This window comes from Eulemur rufifrons, chromosome 8 (genome assembly GCF_041146395.1).
Source record: "Eulemur rufifrons isolate Redbay chromosome 8, OSU_ERuf_1, whole genome shotgun sequence".
Classification (NCBI taxonomy): Eukaryota; Metazoa; Chordata; class Mammalia; order Primates; family Lemuridae; genus Eulemur; species Eulemur rufifrons.
This window is the reverse complement of record NC_090990.1, coordinates 106,662,537-106,686,657: the sequence shown is the minus strand read 5'-3', so window position 1 is coordinate 106,686,657 and position 24,121 is coordinate 106,662,537. Positions and strand designations below refer to the sequence as shown.

The window sequence follows — 24,121 nt, the reverse complement described above, 5'->3', positions numbered from 1 at the left end:
ATCTGCAAGCTCCTTGACAACAGGGACCATGTTTTATTTTATATCTCACAGTTTGCTGCGGGACTAAAAGGAGGCACTAAAAACACAAAAAGCTTGACAACACACCAACATATATTCATTGATACAATCAACAAGTAAAGTATTTATTGGAGTTGGAAGGCTGCCAAAACCTAAGTGCTTTTCTTGGCATCATAGTCGTTGACCTCAAGGAGCTCTCGGTGTAATAGGAGGGAGGTTAGTGTCAGTGAGTGAAGGAAATGGGCATTGCACCTTTATAAGACAGTTGGAAGCAAACCAGAGAGGAGCAAGCCTTCCATAAAAGAGTCTTTATCTGGGACAAAAATAAATATGGGCTGGGCGCCATGGCTCATGCCTGTAATCCTAGCACTCTGAGAGGCCAAGAGGGGAGGATTGCTTGAGGTCAGGAGTTTGAGACAAGTGTGAGCAAGAGTGAGACCCCACCTCTACAAAAAAATAGAAAACTTAGCCAGGCATGGTGGCACAGGCTTGTAGTCCCAGCTACTCGGGAGGGTGAGGAAGGAGGATCGCTTGAGCCCAGGAATTTGAGATTACAGCGAGCTAGGATGATGCCACTGCACTCTAGGCCAGGTGACCCAGAGTGTAATACCACCTGCATTGGTCATCTTTTACACTGATGTGAGCTACCCAACCACTAGTCAGAAGGTGTTCAAATGCAGAGCATTAAGTTTTTAGACTTTAATGTGGAGTGGAGGAAAGTCTTCATTTAGAGGTACAATCCCTGCATTTCTACAGATTCCATGTTCACTGTCTTTTACTGGTGCAGTTAAGCCCCAAATTAGACACATAGGTTGCCCCGACATGTGACAAGTGTCTTTCATTGCCAAGGAAAGGATACAGGGCCATGTCCTCAGCCTTAGTAACCAGAGGACTCTGCAAGGCCAGGACATTCTCCTGCCAGAGCCTGCCTAAGCATCCAGTTCCCCCAAAGAGAAGAAAAAAACCAAGTGGAAAAGTTTCAGTTTGTACAATACAAGGATCCAAATCCAAATGGCTAAACTTCTCTGTTAAGGTCACTGTTTCAAGCACAACCTACATCAGTCCTTAGTAGGAGCCTGAAAGCAATACCATTCCTTTCTCAGCCTGGTTTCCCTTGATTAGACAAATACAGACACCCATATCTGAGTAAGCACCACAGCCAAGGATGAGGTCTAAGGAGATTAGGTGTGTAGACAGACATAGCTAGGACTTGTGTGTGTGTGTGTGTGTGTGTGTGTGTGAGAGAGAGAGAGAGAGAGAGAGAAGCAGACAGACAGATTATCTCACAAGTCAGCTACCCTGTCCTCTGTCCAATGACCACTCTCTCTGTCTCACTGGGCAGAGGACAGGGTAGCTGACTTATGAGACAGATGCATTTGTTTATTCATTTGTTTCTTCATCAAATATTTAGCGAGCATCTACTTTCTATGTGCAAATACTCTAACAGGCACTAGGAAGATCAAGACAGACACAATTATAGGCTGAGAACAGCTGAGGCAAAGCTTTGGTGGCATCCAAGGGCACTTACATGATTGATTTATCAATCAGTAAAAGCCCTTATGTTTAGAGGAGGTTGGTACCACCAAAGGCTGGATGGGTCTCAGAAACCCATCTCGGCTGTGAGAATTTACAGCCTATGGGGGTAATTAAACAGATGATTATAGTAGAGTGTAACAAACAGAAGAGAACCCAGAATCAGATAGCTGTATGGAAATGTGCACAGGTGGCAGCTATAAATACAGCAGATACACACATTAATGCAGGTCCATCATGTAACTCCCGACTTTAGCCTCTAAAGAAACACTCCTGGACCTAAATCAAGATATATCATACCTTGGGTTGCTCTTTCTCTCAGCTTTCAGTTCTAGCCTTTTAGGGAGCAGCACTAAAAGAAACTACAACACTGCCAAAGGAAAACAAAGAATCTAGTACTACTCTAGTATTTTTAGGGCAGTGGTATGGTACCATGCAAAGTACAGGTTTTGGAACTAAATTGGCCTGGGTTCAAATACAAGCACTGTCACATTATATTAGTTTGAACCATAGGAAAATACAGATATTCAACTACTTTTTTACAGTTTCACATAGTTCATCCTCTGTATTCTAGAGGTAAATTACTTTGACCTAGTTTCAGTTCCTTCGGATGTTTTTTTAATGGTGCTAATGTCACTACCTTTCAGGGACATTGTAAGAATTAAATGAGAAGATATAAATGAAAATACCTGACACATACAGGGTGTTCAATAAATGTTAGTTTCCCCAAAGGTAGTCAGACACATGAATCATAAGGAAATATAGCTATTTCTGGTCAATACTGAGTTTAGGAACCCAAGAAAAAATAGATCAAAAGAAGTGTCTTTGGATTTTGATAGTGGGGGAAGCTGTATGTATGTGGGGGCAGGTAGTAAATGGGAAGGCTCACTACCTCCTGCTCAATTTTGCTGTGAACCTAAAACTGCCCTAAAAAAATAAAGTTTATTTTTTTTAAAAAAAAAGAAAAATGGGAAAAATGAGGTGTTTTATTTAGACTGAACACAGAGTGCCCATATGCACACTGCCTTGGTATTTAGACTGATCTCCAGTTAAAGCCTTCTCGTTGTGTCATGAGCTATTCATTCCCTGTGGTCACTCTGTTAGAATCTTGGTTGAGTCCCCAGAAGCCTCTGTTGATCTGGCCTAACTGAGCTGGCAAGTGAGCAAACACACACAAATACCAATGATCTCAGTGATGCTCTCCCCTCCCCGGGACATTCCTTAGCAGGACGAATCTCACTTGGCTGGAGCCTCCTGTTCACAAATAGGCCTGACTGGGCTTAATTTAGCAAAGTTCAGGCCCCCTGCAAAAGCCAGGGATAAGGCTGAAGCTTCTGCAATCCCTCAGGACACCTTGTGTGGAGACGGGAACCCAGCCCCGCTGAAGAAGCTAAAGGGGGTATTCAGAACGGTTTGTTTTTCTCAGTTATTTAGGAACTGGAGTTTACGGGAACCATCCTTTACTTTCCCTAACTTCTCACACAAATGTTTTCTTTGGGCAGCAAAGTATAGAACTTGGAACTAAGTAAAAACTTACTTTGGAGTATAAAAAAACTATATTAATTTTTCTATAATTGGTACATAGGAAACTTATGGCTTGCTAAAAATTTTTAAATTATCTATGGCATCTAATACAATCTGGCATTTATTCCAAAATTTGGCTTTCAATTCTGGATTGACACTTGCTTTAATCTCTTCTCTGAAAAGGATAAAGCCACTTGTTGGTGTTTTCCAAGGTCCAGGACAATTTTTCCTACATTGAAGCTTACACAACCAACTGGACTCTAAGTTCTAACATCTGGCAGTCACTCCGTCCTTGGAAGCCTAGCTGTGTTCTGAAGCCAGGTCCTATGATCAGGCAACTCTTCTGAAGTTAAGCTTCTGCTCGGGACCAGGGACAGCACTTACCCTGCAGACTACAGATGTGCCATCCAGGACGGCAGGCATGAGCCACATGTGGCCATTGAACCCTATGACTAGCCCAAGTAGAAATGTACTGCAAGGATTTCAAAGACGCAGTACACACTAGATTTCAAAGGCTAAACACAAAAAAATAATGTAAAAGCTCATTAATAAGGTTTAACACATTGACTGCCATGTGAGTTGTATTTAACTCACGCTAGTTTTGAGCCCGGGGCCTCGTGAAGCATATGGAATTCACACATCTCTTCACCTTGGGAGCCACATGAACTATTAATATTTTTCCTGTTGCATATAACTCACGCACAGAAAATAAAAACAAATTTTTCATTAAATTAGCAAGAATCGTTTTATTTTTGAAGTTTTTATTCTATTTTTGTAATAAAACACCGTGGCCCCAAGGAAAATTTTTTTTTTCTAGTGTGGCAGTCAACATGTTAAATGTTGATTTCATGTTGAAATGATATTTTAAATATATTAACATTAATTTTGCATATTTCTTTTTACTTTTTTTTAACATGGATGCCAGAAAATTTGAAATTACATGCATGGCTTATATTATTTTTCTGTTGGACAGTGCTTTATAAAATGTTAGGAAAAAGATGTATTAGCTATAAGTACACCACATGAAGACATGTTCTGACCTGCACCACAGTTAATTCTATGGTCTAAGAGCACCTGAAAGAGTTTTATGGGGTTATGGCATTCATCAACCATCAAAATACAGAAATGACTCCAGCTAATTATGAGTGAAGCAAAACCATTGAGGCAGGGTGATACCAGGCACCACACTGAATAAGAGTCAGCATCACAATACTACTCAAAGTATTTTCAGACCCCACATTCTTAAGTGTCATGAGGGTAGGCATTCGGTCTATCTTCTCACCACCATATCCTCATGCTAGCACAATGCCCACACATAGAAGATGAGTATATGTCTACCAAAGGAATGAATGCCGCTGTTCAAAATAAAAACATAGCCCACTCATAAAACAACTCTCACTGCGAAGAATTTCCTCTTCCTACTCTGTTTCTTTTCTCAATTTGTTTCCTACTTCAACCAACCTCTCTCTCGGAGAGACTGCCCAGTTCCAGGAAGAGGTGGAGGAGGTTCAACTGGAGTACTGCAAGGCCCAGCTGGGCCTCTAGGGGTGGAGGGAGGAGACAGCAAAGGAAGAGGAGGTGTCTCCTCATTTACCTTTTCTGTACTGATGAGCCTCATCTGCAACTTCTAGGGTATTTGCAAGCAATCAACACAAAACTTCTAGAGCTCCATTATGGGCTCAACAATGTTTATGGTGAAGGCTATGGAGGAAGTTAGAGATGGATCTAGTCCACGTAGCGTTTATAATCTAGAAGGAGAGATTTTTAAAATACATATACATGGAAAGATAATTGCCAGCCAGGGATTAAATAATATGTACCAAATAATGTATCTGAACTGCAATTGCTGGAACAACACAGAGAGGGAGAGAAAATTTCAGGCAGTGGTGATGAGGAAAGGCCCACCTACACAGGTGGAATCTGAGTTAGATTCTGAAAAATAAGTAGAATTGGATATGCAGAGAGAAAGAATAGGGGTATTCCAGGCATGAACATGGACCTGTCAGCAGGAATTAGCACACATGAGGGAGAGTAACTCACTCTAGGAATATGTTTGAAGATACCTGTGAGGGAATAAAGCTTGTTTCCTACCTCACTAAAAGGTAGTGAGGTATTGAAACACTGGAGACCATTATCCTAAATGAAGCATCTCAGGAATGGAAAAACACACACCACATGTACTCTCTAATAAGTTGGAACTAATTTATAGGCATACCTGGGCACAGAGAGAAGTAAAAGTCATTGGAAATCAAGAAGGGCAAAGGAGCATGGAAGGGGAGGGGGTGGTTAAAAACCTACCTGACAGGTACAATGAACACTACTCAGGTGATGGGCACCCTAGTAACCCTCACTTAAGCATTATAAAAGCTATCCATGTAACCAAAACATACGTAGCCCCTTAATATTTTGAAATAAGAAGAATAAAATCATTAGGGTTTCCTACATATAAGATCATGCCTGCAAACAAATATAAATTTATTTCTTCCTTTTCAAAAAAAAAAAAAAAAGAATATTGAAACAAACAGGAAAAAACCCTAACCATATCTATCCTACCACCGCATCTATCCATCTACCCGCATCTGTATTCACGTACCCTGTTTTTCCACTTATGACCACAGATCAACTATCCATACTCCTATCTAAAGCCAAACCTTCCACTTATGCATTAAGTCCCCTTCTCTCTAATTCTCAAAAGCAACATCCAGAAAGTTTCCTCAATAGTTTCCTCCATCAATATTTCACTTTCTACTGGAAAATTTTACTGGTATATGAACATGCTATTATTTCACCTATCTTTTTAAAAATCCTCTATGAACTTCATACCCTTACCAGGTACTGTCCCATTTATTTGCTCTCCTTTGAAACAAAACTCAATATAATCATCTGGGCTACTGACTCCAATGCCACTCCTCCCACTTTGTCTTAAACCCACTGCAATCAGGCTTTTGCTTCCACCACTCCACCAAAACTAATCAAGATCACCAACGACATTCATGTTGTTATTAATAAATCCAAAGGTCAATTCTTAGTCATCATATTACTCAAGCTATCTGCAGCATTTCAAAACGTTGATCCTGCCTCGTGCTTTATACACTTTATTTGGCTTCCAGGACTTCAGATTCTCTTGCTTTTCCTCCCACTTCCGTGGTTCCTATCTTCTCTGTCTGCTCATTCTTCCTCTTTTCTCCAAACTATTACGGTAATCCAGGGCTTAGTCTCTGGTCCTCTTCTCTTCCCCTCTTGGTTAAGTCTAACTTGCTTGGTGATCTTCTATAGTTGCATGGCTTTAGATACCATCTATACACTGATGGCACTCACATTGTCATCTCCAGCCCAACACTTTTGCCAGAATGTCAGGCTTATATACTCAACTGCTTACTTGATGTAAAATGTCTAACAAACATCTTAAACACAAAATGTCCAAAATTAAACTTCTACTCTCCACCCTCAAACCTGCTCCACCCATAGCCTTCCCTATCTCAATTATAATCAACTCCACCCTTCCAGTTGCTTAGGCCAAAAACCCTGGAGTCTTCCTTGATTCCTTTCTTCTCTCACATTCCACATCCAATCCATCAACAAATCCTTTTGGATTTGCTGCCTTTACCATTTCCCTGCATCCATGGCCATTACCTCAGTCGGCTCACCATCATCCCCTGCGTGGATTACAGTAGTGGCTTCCTAACAGTCTTCCTGGCTTCTACTGCTGCCCTTCTAGGGCCTATTTGCAATACTGTAACCAGATTTATCTTTTCAACAGTCAGATAGGACTGTCATTTGTTAGATCATTCCTCCACTCAAAGCTCTGCAATGGCTCCCCACATCACTCTGAGTAAAAGCTGAAGTCTTTAAATTCATCTACAAGGGCCTGCCTGATCTGCACCAGCCCCATCACCTCCCAGCATTCTTACCCTTTCTCATGCTGCTTCAGCCACAGTGGCTTTTCTGATGTTCTCTACCTGGAATATTCTTCCTCCAGTTATCTATTGGGCTAACCCTCATCTCCTTCAAGTTGTTGTTTAAAAAATCATTTTCTATGGTATAGTCATTTTGGAAAATAGTCTGGCAGTATATCGCAAATTGAAACACAGTTGAACACCCCTAATCTGAAAATCTGAAACCTAAACTGCTCTAAAATCTGAAACTTTGAGTGTTGACATGATGCCACAAGTGGAAAATTCCGTACCTGACCTTGTGTGATGGATCTCAATTAAAATGCAGGTCCACAACACACAGTTTATTGAGCGTCCCCAAAGGAAAAATAAAATTATCTTCAGGCTATGTGTATAAGGTGTATATGAAATATAAATGAATTTCTGTTTAGACTTGGGTCCCATCCCCAACATATCTCATTATGTATATGCAAATATTCTAAATTCTGGAAAAATCCAAAATCTAAAACACTTCTGGCCCCAAGTATTTCAGATAAAGAATACTCAACCTGTGTAAGCTTATTATATCCTAACAGTTCTACTATTGGGTATTTACCCAAGATAAATACCCAATAAAACAAAGACTTGTACATGAATATTCATAGCAACTTTATTGACAATAGCCAATCACTGGACACAACCCACATGTTCATCAACAAATGACTGGATAAACAAATTGTTTTACATTTATACAATGGAGTACTGTTCAGTAACAAAAATGATAAAAATAAAATAAAAAATATAAAAATAAAAATCAGCACTACTGATACAAACAAAATGAACCTCAAAATTATTATGCTAAGTGAAAGTGCCAGATAATGCAGTCTATACTGCATGATCTATTTATATGAAAATCTAGAATAGACAAAACTAATCTATAAACAGAAAGCAGATCAATGGTTATCTGTAGCTAGAAATGTGAAAGGATTGGCACCAATGGGACATATGGCAACATTTTGGGAAATATTTTATATCTTGACAGTGTGGTGGTTGTTACATGGTTGTATATATTGTTAAAACTCATCAAACTGTATACTTAATAAAGGAAATTTTAACAAAAGATGAAGAAAAAACAAAAATGATAAAGGAAGTGGCAATGTGAACAGCCGAGCGCAAAGGGTGAGTGAGGAGCTCAGCATGGAGACCACCAATCTAGGATGCTTTCATCACCTCAGGTCAACTTGGAGGCTATAAATGCTGTGCAGGTAAACCCAGGAACAAACCTTCCCCCACTGGTCACTCTCAAGTTTATTCACTTCTCTTTCCATCCCACAGCTACAAAAAAAGAGTCAAAGGTAGTGGACAGACCATCTGACAGTGGACAGACTGTAACGTGTTCCCCACGGTCCCTGTTTGCTGGTGTCCGTGCCCTGTGTAACCCATCCCTTTGGGTGTGAGCAGGACCTGTCACTTGCTTCTCACCAACAGAATACAGCAAAGGTGATGGAATGTCACCATGGTGATTAAGTTTTAAGACACTGTCTTGTTACCAGACTTGCTCTTTAGAGCCTCTCCTTGCTGACTTGAAATGGCCACATGGGGAACGCCCATATGGCAAGGAGCAGTAGGTGGCCTCAAGGAACTCTGGACAGCCTCTAGCAAAGAAGTTCAGGGCCCTCAGTCCTATCACTGCCAGGAAATGGATCCTGCCGACAACCTGAGCAAGCTCAGTATCAGATTCCCCAGTCAAGCTTCTAGATGAGAATGTAGCCTGGCCAACACCTTGGTTGTAGCCTACTGAGACCCTAAGCAGAGAACCCAGCTAAACTGTGCCTGGATCCTCATCCACATACACTGTGCTATAATAAATGTGCGGGGATGGGTGGGATAGGTGTGGGAGGGTGTTTGTTTGTTTGTGTATTATTTATTTATTTAGAGACACGGTCGCACTATGTTGCCCAGGCTGAACTCGAACTCTTGGGCTCAAGCGATCGCCCAGCATGGGAAGGTGTTTCAAATCACTTTCTCAATATGGCTTCTCCTGGCCACTCCTTAATACTGCAACCTAACTCTTCACTCTTGGACTTTTTGACTTTTTACCCTGATCTACTTTTCCATTTTTTGTCCCCAAGAGGACCTTCACTTTCTAACATTCTATGTATTTTATTTATTTATAGTATTTGTTATGTATTATCTGCCTACCCATGAAAAAATATAAGCTCCATGAGGGCAGGAATGCCTGCTTGTTTTGTTCATTGATATATACTCCAACCACCTCCAAGAGAGTCCAGAACATAGTAGGGGCTCAATACTTATTTTTAAATGAATGAAGCCTATTGTTTAGGTTTAAATTAGGATTGACGTATCCTTATCTCAGTAGGGACAAAGAATAGCTAATTACCACCTGTCACATACTCAGACTTCATGTACCTAAAATTCACTATTATGTTACCTATAAGTATGTTTTCCCGAAAGTGAAAAATTCTTATTCCATTGCCTTTTTCTCCTAAGCTTCATTTTCTAATCTTTAATTTGGTTTCCTTCGAATTCCTGGAGTTCCATCCCAAACTCAGTGCAAGTGTAAAAGAGCAGAGACAGGGATAAGGGTGGCCCAGGTTCTATCACATGTCACACAGCAATATGCACCCGTTTCACAAGTAAAATTGAGGTCACCTTTTACTGCAGATGCATCAGTAAGACAATGCCACCTCTTCCTGCCACAGTCTTGGTGAAAGCAACCATAAAAATAGGTATCGTTTTACTAGGGCTCTTTCTCTTCAGTCAGACCTGCTACAATGTAGAGTTATTCACTGAAAAACATCATTTGCATTTGAAAGAGTGACTAACTTTAAATTCTAAAGAATGTACCAAAGCCTTGCTTATTAACTGTAGAATTAGGCCATGTAGCTGCTGGGATACCAGGTACACTCCCTGAGAGTATTAAGGGCAAATTTGGTCCTGTGAAAAATGGGGACAAGACATTTGCTTCATAGGGCCATCATATGGTTGAGATTAAATATATGAAAAACACATAATACGGTGCCTGGCACATAGTAAACACTAAATTGATCTCTTCCCCACAGGATTTAAACAGGAAGCAGTTAGCATTTACTTTCCACGTGTTTGAGTGCGTCTGGAAACAGGGGAGAGAAGATGCAGGGCAAAGACAGACAGAAAGGGCCTACAAGTGGGAAAGATACTAACACCAGAAGATGGGACAAGACCTGGGTGTAAAAACCTCTCCTGGAGAGAAGTAGCTAAAGATGATAGAGAAGAAGTGACCATTTATTTTCCTCCATCTTATACCAAGACCCTAGCCCCTTGAAGAAGTCGAGGAAATAGGAGAAGAGAGAGAAAACAGGAAGCGAGCAGGTGAGGGCCAACGCAGAAAGCCTGAGGTGGAATTCCATTCCCAATTGGTATCACCATCACTGTCCTCTAACTGTAGCAATTCATGGCAGCCCCTTTACGTGTGCCCTGTAGAGCCAAGCTTTCACACAGCTGAAGGAACCCATCTGCTCGCACACCAGCTGTGCAGAGGCTGGCAGGCACTGGTTACTGCTACCCTGACTCCCAGTCCTCTGAAGATCCAAATGGTTTGACAGTCAGCTGGACTTCCCCACAGCCCCACAGACTGGAAGGGGCCAGAGAGAAAGAATAAGGCTTAGAACAAATACGGCTCCCCACCTCTAAAGGATCCACTCCTTTGAGTCCCAAAAGTTCACTACCTTCATTTGATTCCTATACCGGGACCCAGGAGTTCCTGATCTTGAAGCAGAGTGATGACAACATACCCTGTTGGCATCAATTGAGTTGTGCTGGGTGCGCAAGACTGGGTTTGTATTTGCATGGAGCAGGTACTCAGCTCGACTGGAGAGAACCTGGACAGGGAGGTCTAACGGAGTGACTGAGAGAGCCAGCCACCCATGTGGCCTCCGGGAGAAGAGCAGAGACTTACCAAGAAAAAGTGACCTGGGAGAACTAGCTTATGTCAGACTCCTGACCAGTGCCTCCTTCTGCAGCTCCAGACCACGGTCTTCGTGCTGGCAGCCTCCTTCCCACGTACCCAGGGGGCTGTGAGAAGCCTCTCGGTGGCCTCTCCAAGGCCCTATGTGCACGAAGAGGTGGCTTCGCAGCAGCAGGGTTTACGTGAGGCTGGGCTATGAAAAGCTGGCATTCCAAGGCAGCCTGTGCCTTTCATTCACTCCCAATCTCTTCAAGCCAAGTTTCTAAATAACAGGGATGGTCACTGCCCAGTGTGGCCCAAAGTCACTTCTAAAGTTGCTTGGCAAAAAGCCACCTGACTATTGCTTAGCTCTCCACAGAACGGCATGTACCAAGCCGGATCACTGTCTTTCGGTGTGTGGGTGGATTAGCTGCTATTTAACACGATAGGGCGGGCCCCTTTCCAGTTCGCACCAACCCCCACTCTGTGCTTTCCCCACGTATAACAGAGCCTCCTTTCTCTGCGCAGTTGAACTTGCTTACATGAGACCGCAAAGGCCAGAGCAGGAAGCAGAGCAAAAGAAAAAAATATGTTCACGGTGGCTTTTGAAAACATAAGGATGAAACTCCTAGGAGGGCTTATGTAAGCTGAGGAAATAAATCTTTTCTTTTGGCAGTAAGCACAGGGTGCAGAATCATTTATCTATGAATTACTCTAGTCCCTGCTGTGTGTGTTCTATTTTAGCCCAAGCACATAATTTTTTTTTTTTTTTTTTTTTTGACAATCTCGCTCTGTCACCTGGGTAGAGTACAGTGGCATCATCACAGCTCACAGCAACCTCAAACTCCTGGGCTCAAGTGATCCCCCTGCCTCAGTCTCCCGAGTAGCTGGGACTATAGGCACACACCTCAGCACCTGGTTAATTTTTCTATTTTTAGTAGAGACGGAGACTCACTCCTGTTCAGGCTGGTCTGGAACTCCTGGCCTCAAGTGATCCTCCCACCTCGGCCTCCCAGAGTGCTAGGGTTATAGGTATGAGCCACCATGCCTGGCCCAATTTCTTCAATTTTTATTGAAGACCACAGAGGCCATTGTAAGCAGCCTGGACAGGCAGTTAGGCCTCCTGGATTCTAGTCTCAGAGTGGCCACTGATTTGCTGTGTGCCCTTAAGCAAACTACTTTACCATTCTAGGCTTCAGTCTCCTTATCTTTAAAGTGAAGGGTTTATTCACTAGGAGAAGCTGAGAGAATGGCATATAGGAACTTTCTGTACTATTTTTATAACTTTTCTGTAAGTCTAAAATTATTCATATTTTAAAATAAACAGTTTTCTTCAAAAGCAAAGATTATCTTCAAGATCCTGTCCAGCTCTAAACAGTGATTCTATGTTCTTATGTATCTCCCTTCAAGTGAAAATCAGTCTCTTTCCAGCTATCCAAACAGATCAAAGGAGGATTTTGGCCCACTCCTCCTGTCCTAGACAAGATGTTGATTAGCCCCAGGAATCTATTCCTCATAAATAAAAGCACTTCCTGCTTTTAACATATCCTACACACTGGGCAAAGTGAAAAGCACATTAAAAACACCCCATCCATACCCACTTTGTTCCTTCAAATAAGTAAATTCATCCAGTAGGGAAAAGCTGCTTCTGGCAGTCGATGCTTACAGAATCTCAGCTTTGCCTTAGTAACCAGGCTAATTATAGCTCCAGCTACCTGGTAACAGCATTAGATTTCCCTGACATTGGCTGGCAGTTCCAAAGCCATCTCAGCTGTGCTGGCACTGCTCCTCCTGAGAAGCCACCAGAGAAGCTGAGAGACTGGGAGGGGGCAAGCAACGACCTCAGTCAGGGTGAGAACCCCCAAAGAGGCTGCCAGAATCACAGAACTTCAGAGCTGGAAGGGATGTCAGCGTCAATCCAAGTCCGGCCAGTTCATTCTAAACACAAACACCCAGGAGCCCGGAAAAAATGACTTGTCTTAGCCTGGCCACCCTCTTGACTCCTTTCCCTCAATTCTCCCATCCTGATCAATCATCAAGTCCTACAGATAATTTACCTCCTAAATATTTCAAAGACCAGTTCCCTCCTATTTCTATTGCCACAGTCCCAATTTAGGCCCTCGTCTTCTTTGGCTTGGCCAGTCTGTTCTCCTGACTTCCTGCCTCCTCTCTCTTGAATTCACCTTCCCCACCCACCAGAGGGATCTAGCAGGTTCCCAGCAGCTTAAAGCCCAGCAATGACTCCTTATCATCCTCAGGATAAAGTCTGCACTCTTTTAAATTGCAACAAAGGACTGTGCCCAGCATACCCTTCAACCTCATTCTAAGCCTAGTACTTAAATTCAGTGACACAAAACCACTTATAATTCCGGGCACACATGCTGTGGTTTCTTGCCTCTAGGCTTTTACTGATAGTAAAACCCCTCTCCAGCACATCACCATCAATTGACAAACACTTATTTCCCTTTGAAGAAAAAGCTCAGAGCGCATCTCAAAGAATCCTTTGCAAATATTCCTTCCATTTACTCTATTCATTTGGGATAGAAGTACCTCCTTCAAGTTCCCTTATACTTTGTACATATCTGTTACTGCTTTTTACCACACTCACTTGTATTTCATTCATCTTGTACTTGGAATAAAGCAGGTACCCAATTAATGTTCATTAATGAATGAATGGATAAATCCAAAGCTGTCCACAATTGTCCCCTGCCTTCCATACTCATCTCAGCACCACCACGAGCCCTCCTTACCACATGTTCTAGCCATACTGAACGTCTGGAAGTGCAGGAGTCACACATGCCGTTGCACGCCTCTGCGCCTTTGCACATGCTGTATATTCTTCTGTCGAAAATGCCTTTCCCCATTCCTTGTTGTGTTACTATCTTGTAAGATTCAATTATTAAATAAAACTTGACATACTTGGCAAGGCCTTTCCTGGTAGATTTAACTGTCCTCAGTACCACAGAGCAATCTGTACATACCTCTACAGTAGTCCTTATTATACCATTTTTGCTTATTTGTTGACATCCTTCAAAACTAGCATCTAGCACAGCAGCTGGCCTATGGTACATAATCGATAGACGTTTGGTTGAATACATGAATACATATGTGCAAGCACGAGCAAATGAATGGCCCAAGGGATGTTGCAACTAAGGGAAACATTCAAGACAGGAACTTAGAATGCCTATTTTTTGGATTGTAACATGCTACTTCTATCAGTGTGCAAAACAGGATGCACAGAACTACTAGGAAGAAGTGGCTTTGTAATAAGTTCATGCAGAAGTATAAATTATGTAGACATTGCTAAGGGGATAACTGAAAGTGGATTAGAATTAAATTCAGGCCCAGAATTTAGTTTCAGATTTGTTTCCCAGTGATGGGAAAAAAATTCTTAAGTATTCAAAGAAAAAAAAAAAGCTCTCTTCTCAACAGGCAAGTGTTATAAATTCTATAAAATCTCTGAAAAAAATAAGAGAAGTTGTGTTAAGTAAAAATAGACAGCAAAGTTGGTTTTGGTCAAGAGTTCCACTATTCTTTAAAGTAACTATGACAGTTATGGGAAAGTTCCTTTTTAAAAAGTCTTTTCATTGTGGTAAAATATACATAATGTAAAATTTGCCATTTTAACCATTTTTTGTGTTTTTTCTTTTAAAATATTTTTTAATTATTATGGGTACATAATAATTGTATATCTTCATAGGGTACATGTGATGTAAAGGTATACAATGTGAATTAATCACATCAGGGGCATTGGAGCATCCATCACCTTAGGCATTTATCATTTCTTTGGGTTAGGAACATTCCAATTCCATTCTTCTAGTTATTTTAAAGTATACCCTAACTTATTGTTGATTATAGTCACTTTGTTGTACTATCAAATATTGTTCATTCTATTTAACTAACCATATTTTTGCACCCATTAACCATCCCCACTTTATCCCCCCTGCCTGCTACCCTTCCCAGCCTCTGGTAACCACCATTCTACTCTCTGTCTCCATGACAGCAATTGTTTTTAATATTTAGCGCCCACATATGAGTGAGAACATGTGAGATTTGTCTTTCTGTGCTTGGCTTATTTCACTGAACATAATGTTCTCCAGTTTCATCCATGTTGTTGCAAATAGCAAGATTTCATTCTTTTTTATGGCTATGCAATATTCCATTGAGTATATGTACCACAATTTCTTTATCCATTCATCCCTTGATGGACACTTCAGTTGATTTCAAATCTTGGCTATTGTGAGTAGTGCTGCAATAAACATGGGAGTGCAGATACCATTTTGATATACTGAATTCCCCTCCTTTGAATATGTACTAGTAGTGGGATTGTTAGGTCATATGGTAATTCTATTTTTAGTTTTTTGAGGAACCGCCATACTGTTCTCCACAGTGGTCACACTAATTTACATTCCCACCAACAACGTACAAGGGTTCCCCTTTCTCCACATCCTTGCCAGCATTCATTATTGCCTATCTTTTTGATAAAAGCTATTTGAACTAGGGTGAGATGATATCTCATTATAGTTTTGATTTGCATTTTTCTGATGACTAATCATGTTGGGCAGTTTTTCATATACCTGTTGGCCATTTGTATGTCTTCTTTCGAGAAATGTCTATTCAGATCCTTTGCCAGTTTTTTAATTGGATTATATTATTTTTTCCTACTGAGCTGTTGGAATTCCTTATATATTCTAGTTATTAACCCCTTGTCAGGTGGGTAGTTTGCAAATATTTTCTCCCATTCTGTTGGTTGTCTCTTTACTTTGTTGACTGTTTCCTTTGCTGTGCAGAAGTTCTTTAACTTGATGTGAGCCCATCTGTCCAATTATGCTTTTGTTGCCTGTGCTTTGGGGGTGTTACTCAAGAAGTCCTTGCCCAGATTAATGTCCAGAGCACATTCTCCCAATATTTTCTTTTAGCAGTTTCATAGTTTTAGGTCTTATATTTAGGTCTTTGATCCATTTTGATTTGATTTTTATATATGATGAGAGATAAGGATCTAGTTTCATTCTTCTGCATATGGATATCCAGTTTTGCCAGCACCATTCATTGAAGAGATTGTCCTTTCCCCACTGTATGTTCTTGGCAACTTTGTTGAAGATAAGTTCACTACAGATGTGTGGATTTATTTCTGGGCTCTCTATTCTGTTCCATTGGTCTATGTGTCTGTTTTTAATGCCAGTACCATGCTGTTTTGGTTACTACTGCCACTTTAATCATTTTTAAGTACACAGTTTTGTAGCATGAAGTACATTCACATTGTTGTACAACTATTACCACCGTCCATCTCCAGAACTTTTCCCCAGCTGACACTGCACCCATTAAACACTAACTCCCTATTCCCTCCTCCCCACAACCACTGGCAATCTCTATTCTATTTTCTATCTTTACTATTTGACTACTCTAGGTACCTCATATAAGTGGAATCATATCTGTCCTTTTGTGACTTGTTTTACTTAGCATAATATTTTCAAGCTTCATCCATGTTATAGCATGTGTCAGAATTTCCTGCTATTTTAACACTAAATGATATTCCATTGTGTGTATATTCCACATTTTGTTTATTCATTCATCTGTCAGTGGACACTTGGGTTGCTTCCATCTGTTGGCTATTGGGAACAATGCTCCTAATGCTCCTGAACATAGATGTACAAATACTTGTTTGAATCCTGTTTTCACTTCTTTTGGGTATGTACCCAGAGTGGAATTCCTGGATTATATGGTAATTCTATATTTAATTTTTTTGAGGAGTCATCATACTATTTTCCACAGCAAGTGCACCATTTTACATTCCATCTAGCAATGCACAGGGTTCTGATTTCTCCACATTCTCACCAATACTTGTTATTTTCTGTTTTTTTTTAATATATATATATATAATAGTCATCTTAATGGGTGTGAAATTCAAAAAACATTTTAACCAAGGACAGAAATATTGGTTACAAATACTTAATGAATGGATTCTCCTTACTTTCTTTCAACTTCTGTTCTCAAAAAGAAGGGCCAGGTGTGGTGGCTCATGCCTGTAATCCCAGCACTTTGGGAGGCTGAGGCAAGAGGATAGCTTGAGGCCAGGAGTTCAAGATAAGCCTGGGAAACATAGCAAGACCTTGACTCTACAAAAAATTTAAACAATTAGCTGGGTGTGGTGGCATGTGCCTGTAGACCCAGCTATTTGGTAGGCCGAGGCAGGAGGATCACTTGAGCCCAGGAGCTCGAAACTACAGTGACCTATGATCACGTTACTACACTCCAGCCTAGGTGACAGTGCAACATCTTATCTCTTAAAAAAAAAAAAAATTCAGGTTTCCTTACTGAATCCAAAACTTGTGTCCCTACCTTTTTATAAACCTCTAAGAAACTCATCCTTCTCTAGTAACCTTCCATTGGTTCAAGACAAGGTTTCTAAATTGTATAGCCTGATGGAGTTTCTGAATGTCCCTGAACTTTTGGGTGCTTAGAACAGTAAGTCTGCATGTATAACCTGTTCTCACCATATTTCCCAAAGCCTAAATAAATCAGGCTAGGACTAATGAAAATAGATTCATCTCAATGAGTCAAAAAGAAATTTAACAAACCCAGCCTTTCTTAGTTATTATATTTGAAGGAAACTTTGTATCTGAGGAGGCCAGGGAAAATTTGATACAATAGGGACAAACTATATATACAGGCAAACCAAAATGGAGAATTGAGACAAACAGGACAAATGATCCAAAATCCACTATTGAAGAAAAAGAGGCTGGGCACGGTGGCTCATGCCTGTAATCCTAACACTTTGGGAGGCCAAGGTGAGAGGATCGCTTGAAGCCAGGAGTTTGAGAACAGCCTGAGCAAGAGTGAGACCCTGTCTCTACAAAAAATAGAAAACTTAGCTAGACATGATGGTGAAGGCCTGTAGTCTCAGCTACTCAGGAGGCTGAGGCAAGAGGATCACTTGAGCCCAGGAGTTTGAGGTTGCAGTGAGCTATGATTGCGCCACTGCACTCTAGTCCGGGGTGAAAGTGAGAGACACTGTCTCAAAAGGAAAAAAAGAAGCTGATTTGGAATAAAAAAAAAAAAAAAAAAAATAGTCCAGAGGGAATGTGTCCACTAATTGGACTTACCTGAATAATTTTATCGTCTTTCAGTTTGTCATAATAATGGTAAATATTTATTGGGGGCATATTATGAGATGGGCATTGTGCTAAGTTCAACTAATTAACTCATTTAATCTTTCCCCAGACTCCATAAAATAGGTGTTATTACTACACCAACTTCAACTAATAAGAATTAAAATATTTTGCCCAAGTTAACACAGGTAGTAAATGGTAGAACCAAGATTTCATGCCAGGTTTATCTGGTTCATAGCACTTCACTACCATGCCTAGGAATAGCAGAATAATAGAAACAATGACAATCTGGTAGGCAAGTAAAATCAGTAGGCTGTTTATTGTAGCTATAGAAGTATGCAATGTATAAACCTTAAAGATTGCTCAGGAAAAGTATCATCCAGTCTCAAAGCGGAGAAAACCAAATAAGTTCAATCTCAAAGAACTTGGCAGTTTAAGGGTCATAAAACACTGGAATACAATTCTCTCAACTCCTACCTAAAGACCAAACCCACTTTAACGTTCCAACATCAATTCTATCATAGTCAATTATATCCTATCATCAACTCTATCTGGTCCAGGATGACAACTTTCTGTTTCTCCTGACCCCTTTTGCTATTGGATCTGTCCCTGTCAGATTTTAAGTTCCATTCTTAGCATACAATCTTAAATCCTTTTTAAAGCAACCTTGGGTAATAATAAATTCACATAAGCTGAACAAGTAAGTACTTCTCATGGGGCAAAACACAGTGGATGATCGTTTTGAGTGCTGTTTGGAGACTGGGTGTTTACCACACAGCAGTGGATTTCACGAATTCCAGAGTCAGATACATCTCCAGTGGCGGCACACTCGGCTAATACGAAAAGATGCGGGATTAGGCAATCAACAATGAGGAAGTCAGCCAAGTTGCCACCCAGAAATTACTTACCACAGCAGCTGTGGTCCAGAAATGCTAACAAGCCAGTCTCCCTAGGAGTGGGCCATACTCAGCTGTGGACCACTGGCAGCATTTTTCACTTTACTTTGCTCCAGAATTGGGAGCTATACGTACTGCAGTAATTTCTCCTTTGCTTGCTTTATGTGTTCAAAGTTGTCTTCCAAAAAACTGAACTTACAATTAATATTTGCTACCAAGAGAGGGTAGCGGTATCTAATCATGAAGGTACACGTCCCAGTTTATCTGTGCTGAGTGTAAACAGCCTCTTTCTTTAAAAAAAAAAAAAATTATTTAAAAAATTGAAGCTTAAAGGATAGTTTGCCTTATACACTCAATGGAAAAGTAGCCAGCCTCAATGAACCAATTTTTATGTATAATTTAATACTATTTTATTAATCCATGGCTAGTATGCTTCTTAAGATTATTTCTCAATTCTATAAACAGCTGAAAAGAGAGAAACCCTTAACTCCTTTTTTATTTACTTAAAGTTGATAACTCTTAGGTTTTTACATAACTCTGTAGCTCTTACAACTTCTCTTACAATTAAAAATGCGTGTAGCTTCCTTTACAAGTAAGGATTATGTCTATTTTAGTCTCTCCCTCAGTCAAGTACCTAAGGGGACCTGCCACTTGGAAAGAGAAAGATACCGCCCTCTCTCCAGTCCTCTTCTCCCAAAATTGCCTATATTTCCCTTTCCTGAAGTCATCATGGTGAAATGTTTGATTGTCTCTCACTAAGACAGTATTTTTTCACTCTTAAGTACAAATATCTCAACAAAATGTAAAACAATGATATAATTACTATTCACAATAGATTTATATTACATATGTTTCTCAAACTTCGGTTTTCTTTTAAAAAACCATGCATACAGCACTAAAATTATTGTAGATTCTAACTCAACTGGTTGTAATTTAATGTTTTTACTATATATATTTTAAGAAGTTCTTCCAATACTAAAGAAAAATCTGTAAAATGAGAACGAAGAAAATTCTGTCCTTAGTAACAGAAAAATCAAACTTCTATCACTAAATTTGGTAACAGAACAGGACTCTAAAATCTCTTCTCTGAACCACCTGATAAACCATGTGATGCTAGGCATGTCTCTTTACCAACGTTGCTGCTAATTAACCTTCCTAACCTTGTGGAATGTGAATAATAAGGATGAATTTAAGACATATTTGTGGGGATATACGAGGGTGAGATTAAAAAGGGTCAAACCTCTTCTTCATTTTAAAATATTATAATAACTATTAGTACTAGTAGGAATATAATTACTACCTCCTCATATGACGCTATTAAGTTTACAAAGTACTTTGATATGTCTTCATCTTCATGGCTGCTACTTATTCATACAGCAAATAATTCTCAGTGCCTGTGGCATTAATCTTAATGCCAGCTCTACAGAGGCTGGAACAGGCTCAGAGAGGTTAAGTAACTTGCCTAGGTCCCCTGGTTGACCAGGGCTCCTAATGCAGTGGTTTCCCAATCTCTTGTCCTTCCATCAAAATGCAACTGTTCTAGTTTCTATCAACCCCTCCTCTCAAAGTAGTGTGACAGCCTTTTTGCAACTATGATGCAAGTGATCGATAAGGGCTTTATGTGTTCTGCTTCCCAAATAATAAGAGCATTTTAACCAAAGCCTTTAGGGTTTTCAAACAATCATACCCAAGTGAGAAGAATAATGCAATAGGCAGATTGAACAAAGATTTGGTGAGAGATGAAAGGAGGGGACACAGTAGTTTGAGATCTGTCAAATCATATGATGCAGTAGCTGCCTGACTATGCTGCTCACACATGAGACTAGGTGGAAAGAAGGCCACATTCGCTTCCTGTATGAAACCCATAGCAATTGTAGAGTCTAGCAAAAGGGATGTCACCTCCACGTGTGACAATATGCTGTGACCCACTCCTTCTACACCCTGTGCACCTCCTATAATCTCATTAATCACACTTCTCCAGGAGAGAAATGCTGTCCTCTCACACCCCACCCAAAGTGTTTTCTGAAGACTGTATCGTTAGCCATTATAGAGCAGAGAGTGAGACCAAATGATTCAGGCAGTCATTCGACAGAAGCAAAAAAAAAAAAAAAATCCTTTCCCTCAAATTACCTAAGAAATCGCCCCTTCCTTCAGCTTTGCTTTGAAGACAGTTAATAGGACAAGTTTCCTCCCTCTGCACAGTGAGCAAATCCATTCACTGTTCCTACCCTGAGGCACACATGCCTCTCTTCCTCCCCCCCCTCCATCTCTCGCTAGGCAATATCCTCCTTGACCCTGCAGCTCCAATGAGGCACACTCATTATACAGCCACATAAAAGATGCAAGGTGAGTCTGGATCAGTTTCTAGAAGATTCGGATTAAAACATGAAAACTCAGGGGAGACAGGAAATAGGGTTAAATCCCCCAGATTTAGCTGTTCACATTAACCAAATTTACCAAATAATCACTTGGGTCTCACAGACACCAGCTATTCCTCTGATCCAATATGCTATCCCGCAGCCCCAAATGCTTCCCAGCCTTCCTCTTGACAGGACAGGGCACACATAGAAAATGATAACATTTGTGTAGTCCTCTGGTGTAAACAATTGACGATTTAGCATCTCTGATAAGGTCAGAGGCAACCAGCTCCAGGTCACTTGGGCCACTTCAGGTCCTGCTTGCCCAGACACTAAGAGGGCTGAGGAAATCAATATTGTAGTGGCCAGTGAGGAAGCTTAATCCTTGTAACCCTGGCCTAATGTGTGATAGACGGCACTTCTCACCAAGATGCGGTCTCATCTCGCCCTAAGCTCCACCAATCCACTGGTCTTCCTTCCCCACCCCAATCCCTGACCCGTCAATCAAGATAGTCCCCCCTTTTAGGGAAGTGGCTGTTCCCCCTCCCACCCCATCTGGGACCAGCTGCTATTCCATAGGTACACCCTCTTCTTTGTCCTGAGGTGAATGTTTCCTAAAAGAGCTTAAGATTCTGTCTTAAAAGCTTGTCTACATAGTCATCTTCACAAACATGAATTTCTCAGGGAACAGAAATGCCTTCAGCCTCAGCACTTGCCTCCACAGCATCATCTCTGCCCCACTGAGTCAGAGCTATAAGCCGCCCTTCTCCAGCTTCTGTAACTATCTGCCTCACAGTCACCTCCAGGGCTCTGGTTTAAAAATGCAAATTTCCAAGCTCCCCTATCCTGTTACCAAATCAGCATCCGAGGCTGGAATCTGCGTGTTAAACCAGCCCCCAAGGCGATTGTTCTGCACAGTTCCGCACCAGTTTGAGAGCCTCTGATTTAATCCAGCTCCTTCCCTTTACAGAGAAGTAGAAAACGGGCAAAAGAGAGGTGAAATGGGCTTGACCAAGGTCACATGGCCTTACGGTGCCCAGACCTGGACGGAACCCCGCCTCTCTCGCCGACTAGCACAGCACCAGCTAGGAAAAGCCTGGAATAGCGACAGGTGGGCCAACCAGCCCCAGCCCCAGAGGACCCGGCCCCGCACTCACCCGCTTGTAGACGTCCTCCCGGCTGGCCTCATACTTCTGTTGCATGCGCTCCTCCAGGAAGTAGATGCGCAGCTTGAGGCTGAAGTTCTCCTTCTTCAGGTCATTGAGGTGCTGGGACAGAGTGCGATATCCATTAGACATGGTGGGCAACCCATGGGGAGGAGCATGCCCGATCGTCCCCTCACCCTAGGAACATGGTGCGGCTGCACCGCGGCATGAAGCGAGCCGGCTGGGACGCTGCTGCGGCTGGGACCGGCGCCGGGGCTATGGTGACATGGCCCCGGTTACGGGCGCTCTCTCCGGGTCTCGGGACTGGGCTGGCTGCTCTGGGTGCTGGAGCGCAGCGCACTTTCCTTTTTTACCACAGGGAGATATTTGCGGAATCCCCGACAGGAACATACTGCGTGAACTCAGACACAAGTGGTGTAACCCGACTCCAAGCCAGGGCTCGGCTGTCGCCCTCCTGGAGTCTCCCAGGCCCAACTGTAGGCAGTTAACAGCTTCTTGGAAAAGAGAGGAGACTGAGCCCCAGAAGCTTCCAGGAAAAGGTGAAGGTGAGTAATTCAAGGTGGCAGAGGGGCTGCAAAGGAGAGAAGGAACTAAAGAGGGGGAAGGGGTACTTAAATTCCTGGTGGCTGATTTGGACAATGAAACCCAAAGGAGCGTTGCCAGAAGCAAGAAATGAGGTTGCTATGGAGCAGACCACAGGTACACAAAACGGCTCACAAAATGGGGACCACATGTCAAATATCCCCTTTCTGCCAGGTGCAAATCTTAAAGAGCCACTAACCAGGAGTCTCTAATTTCCTTTGATGATTCAGAGCTCCCCTCTAATCAGTTCCTTTGCAGTTTTCCTTCCCACTTTTCAATTCCTGGAGGAGTTAAATTAATAGCCTTTATTGCCATGAGCCTCCTCCTTACACACCATAGCCACCCCTAAAGAAAGAGCAAATCTTCTAGCTCAGTGGAATCTTTGCAAACTGTTTACCAGTTACACAAGCTCACAAAGAGGCAGGGTCAAGGGCTCCTCCCTCCATGGGAGAAGGGATGGGCAGAAGAGAGTGTGGGAGGGCGAGAGGGAGGGAGCCGTCATCCCGGAGCCAAGGATTTCAGCCAGTCACTGGTTCTTAACTCTGGCACCTGCCAAGTGGAGCCAAGCACTCATCACCAGATCCTGCTTGTAAAGCAATTTAAGATCCTTGAGTGACAGCTGCAACATTAGCAGGAAGTATTATTTATACCACATCACATGGGACATTGAAGGTGACTGGAGATAACCCCACAGCACAGATACCAAACACAGGTTCTCAGTTGCAATAATAGTAGGTTGAAAAAAAAATCAGTATTAACATCCAAGGTAAAGGAAACTGAAAAGTTTACATTTAATTCAAGCACTCACTTCCTCCCCAACTTACCTGCTTTTCATTCTTCCAATTCCTTCTCAAACCTTCATAGTAATTCCAGCCAGCATCTCCTGAGTACCCACCAGGTGTATATTGGGCATGGGGGATACACAGATGAAGATAGTCCCAACCCTCAAAGAGCTACGTGGCCTTACAGCTGATCATTGTATGTTAAGATGTGTTTTCCACCATAATGCTCCAAACCTGTGTTTTTCTACCTTTTACATTTTACAATGCGATCCAGTACACATACACCCACTCTTAACTGAAGTAAACGTTTCACAAAATACTTGTCTCCATCACTAT

At 41.6% G+C, this 24,121-nt stretch overlaps 1 protein-coding gene across 29 annotated transcripts in view; it reads right to left on the bottom strand.

Moving 5' to 3' along the window:
• The window catches only part of LOC138390872 (myomegalin), a 201,279-nt gene that overhangs the window by 112,727 nt on the left and 64,431 nt on the right, over window positions 1-24,121 (bottom strand). For 24 of the 29 annotated variants that reach the window (XM_069480750.1, XM_069480755.1, XM_069480751.1 and 21 more), the window contains one exon: window positions 22,413-22,523. The exons of 3 other annotated variants lie outside the window; for them this stretch is intronic. In XM_069480750.1, coding sequence (XP_069336851.1) covers window positions 22,413-22,523 — 111 coding nt within the window. Of the gene's footprint in view, window positions 1-22,412; window positions 22,606-24,121 lie in introns of those variants that run through there. 2 more of the 29 variants (XM_069480780.1, XM_069480764.1) reach the window with 2 other exon arrangements.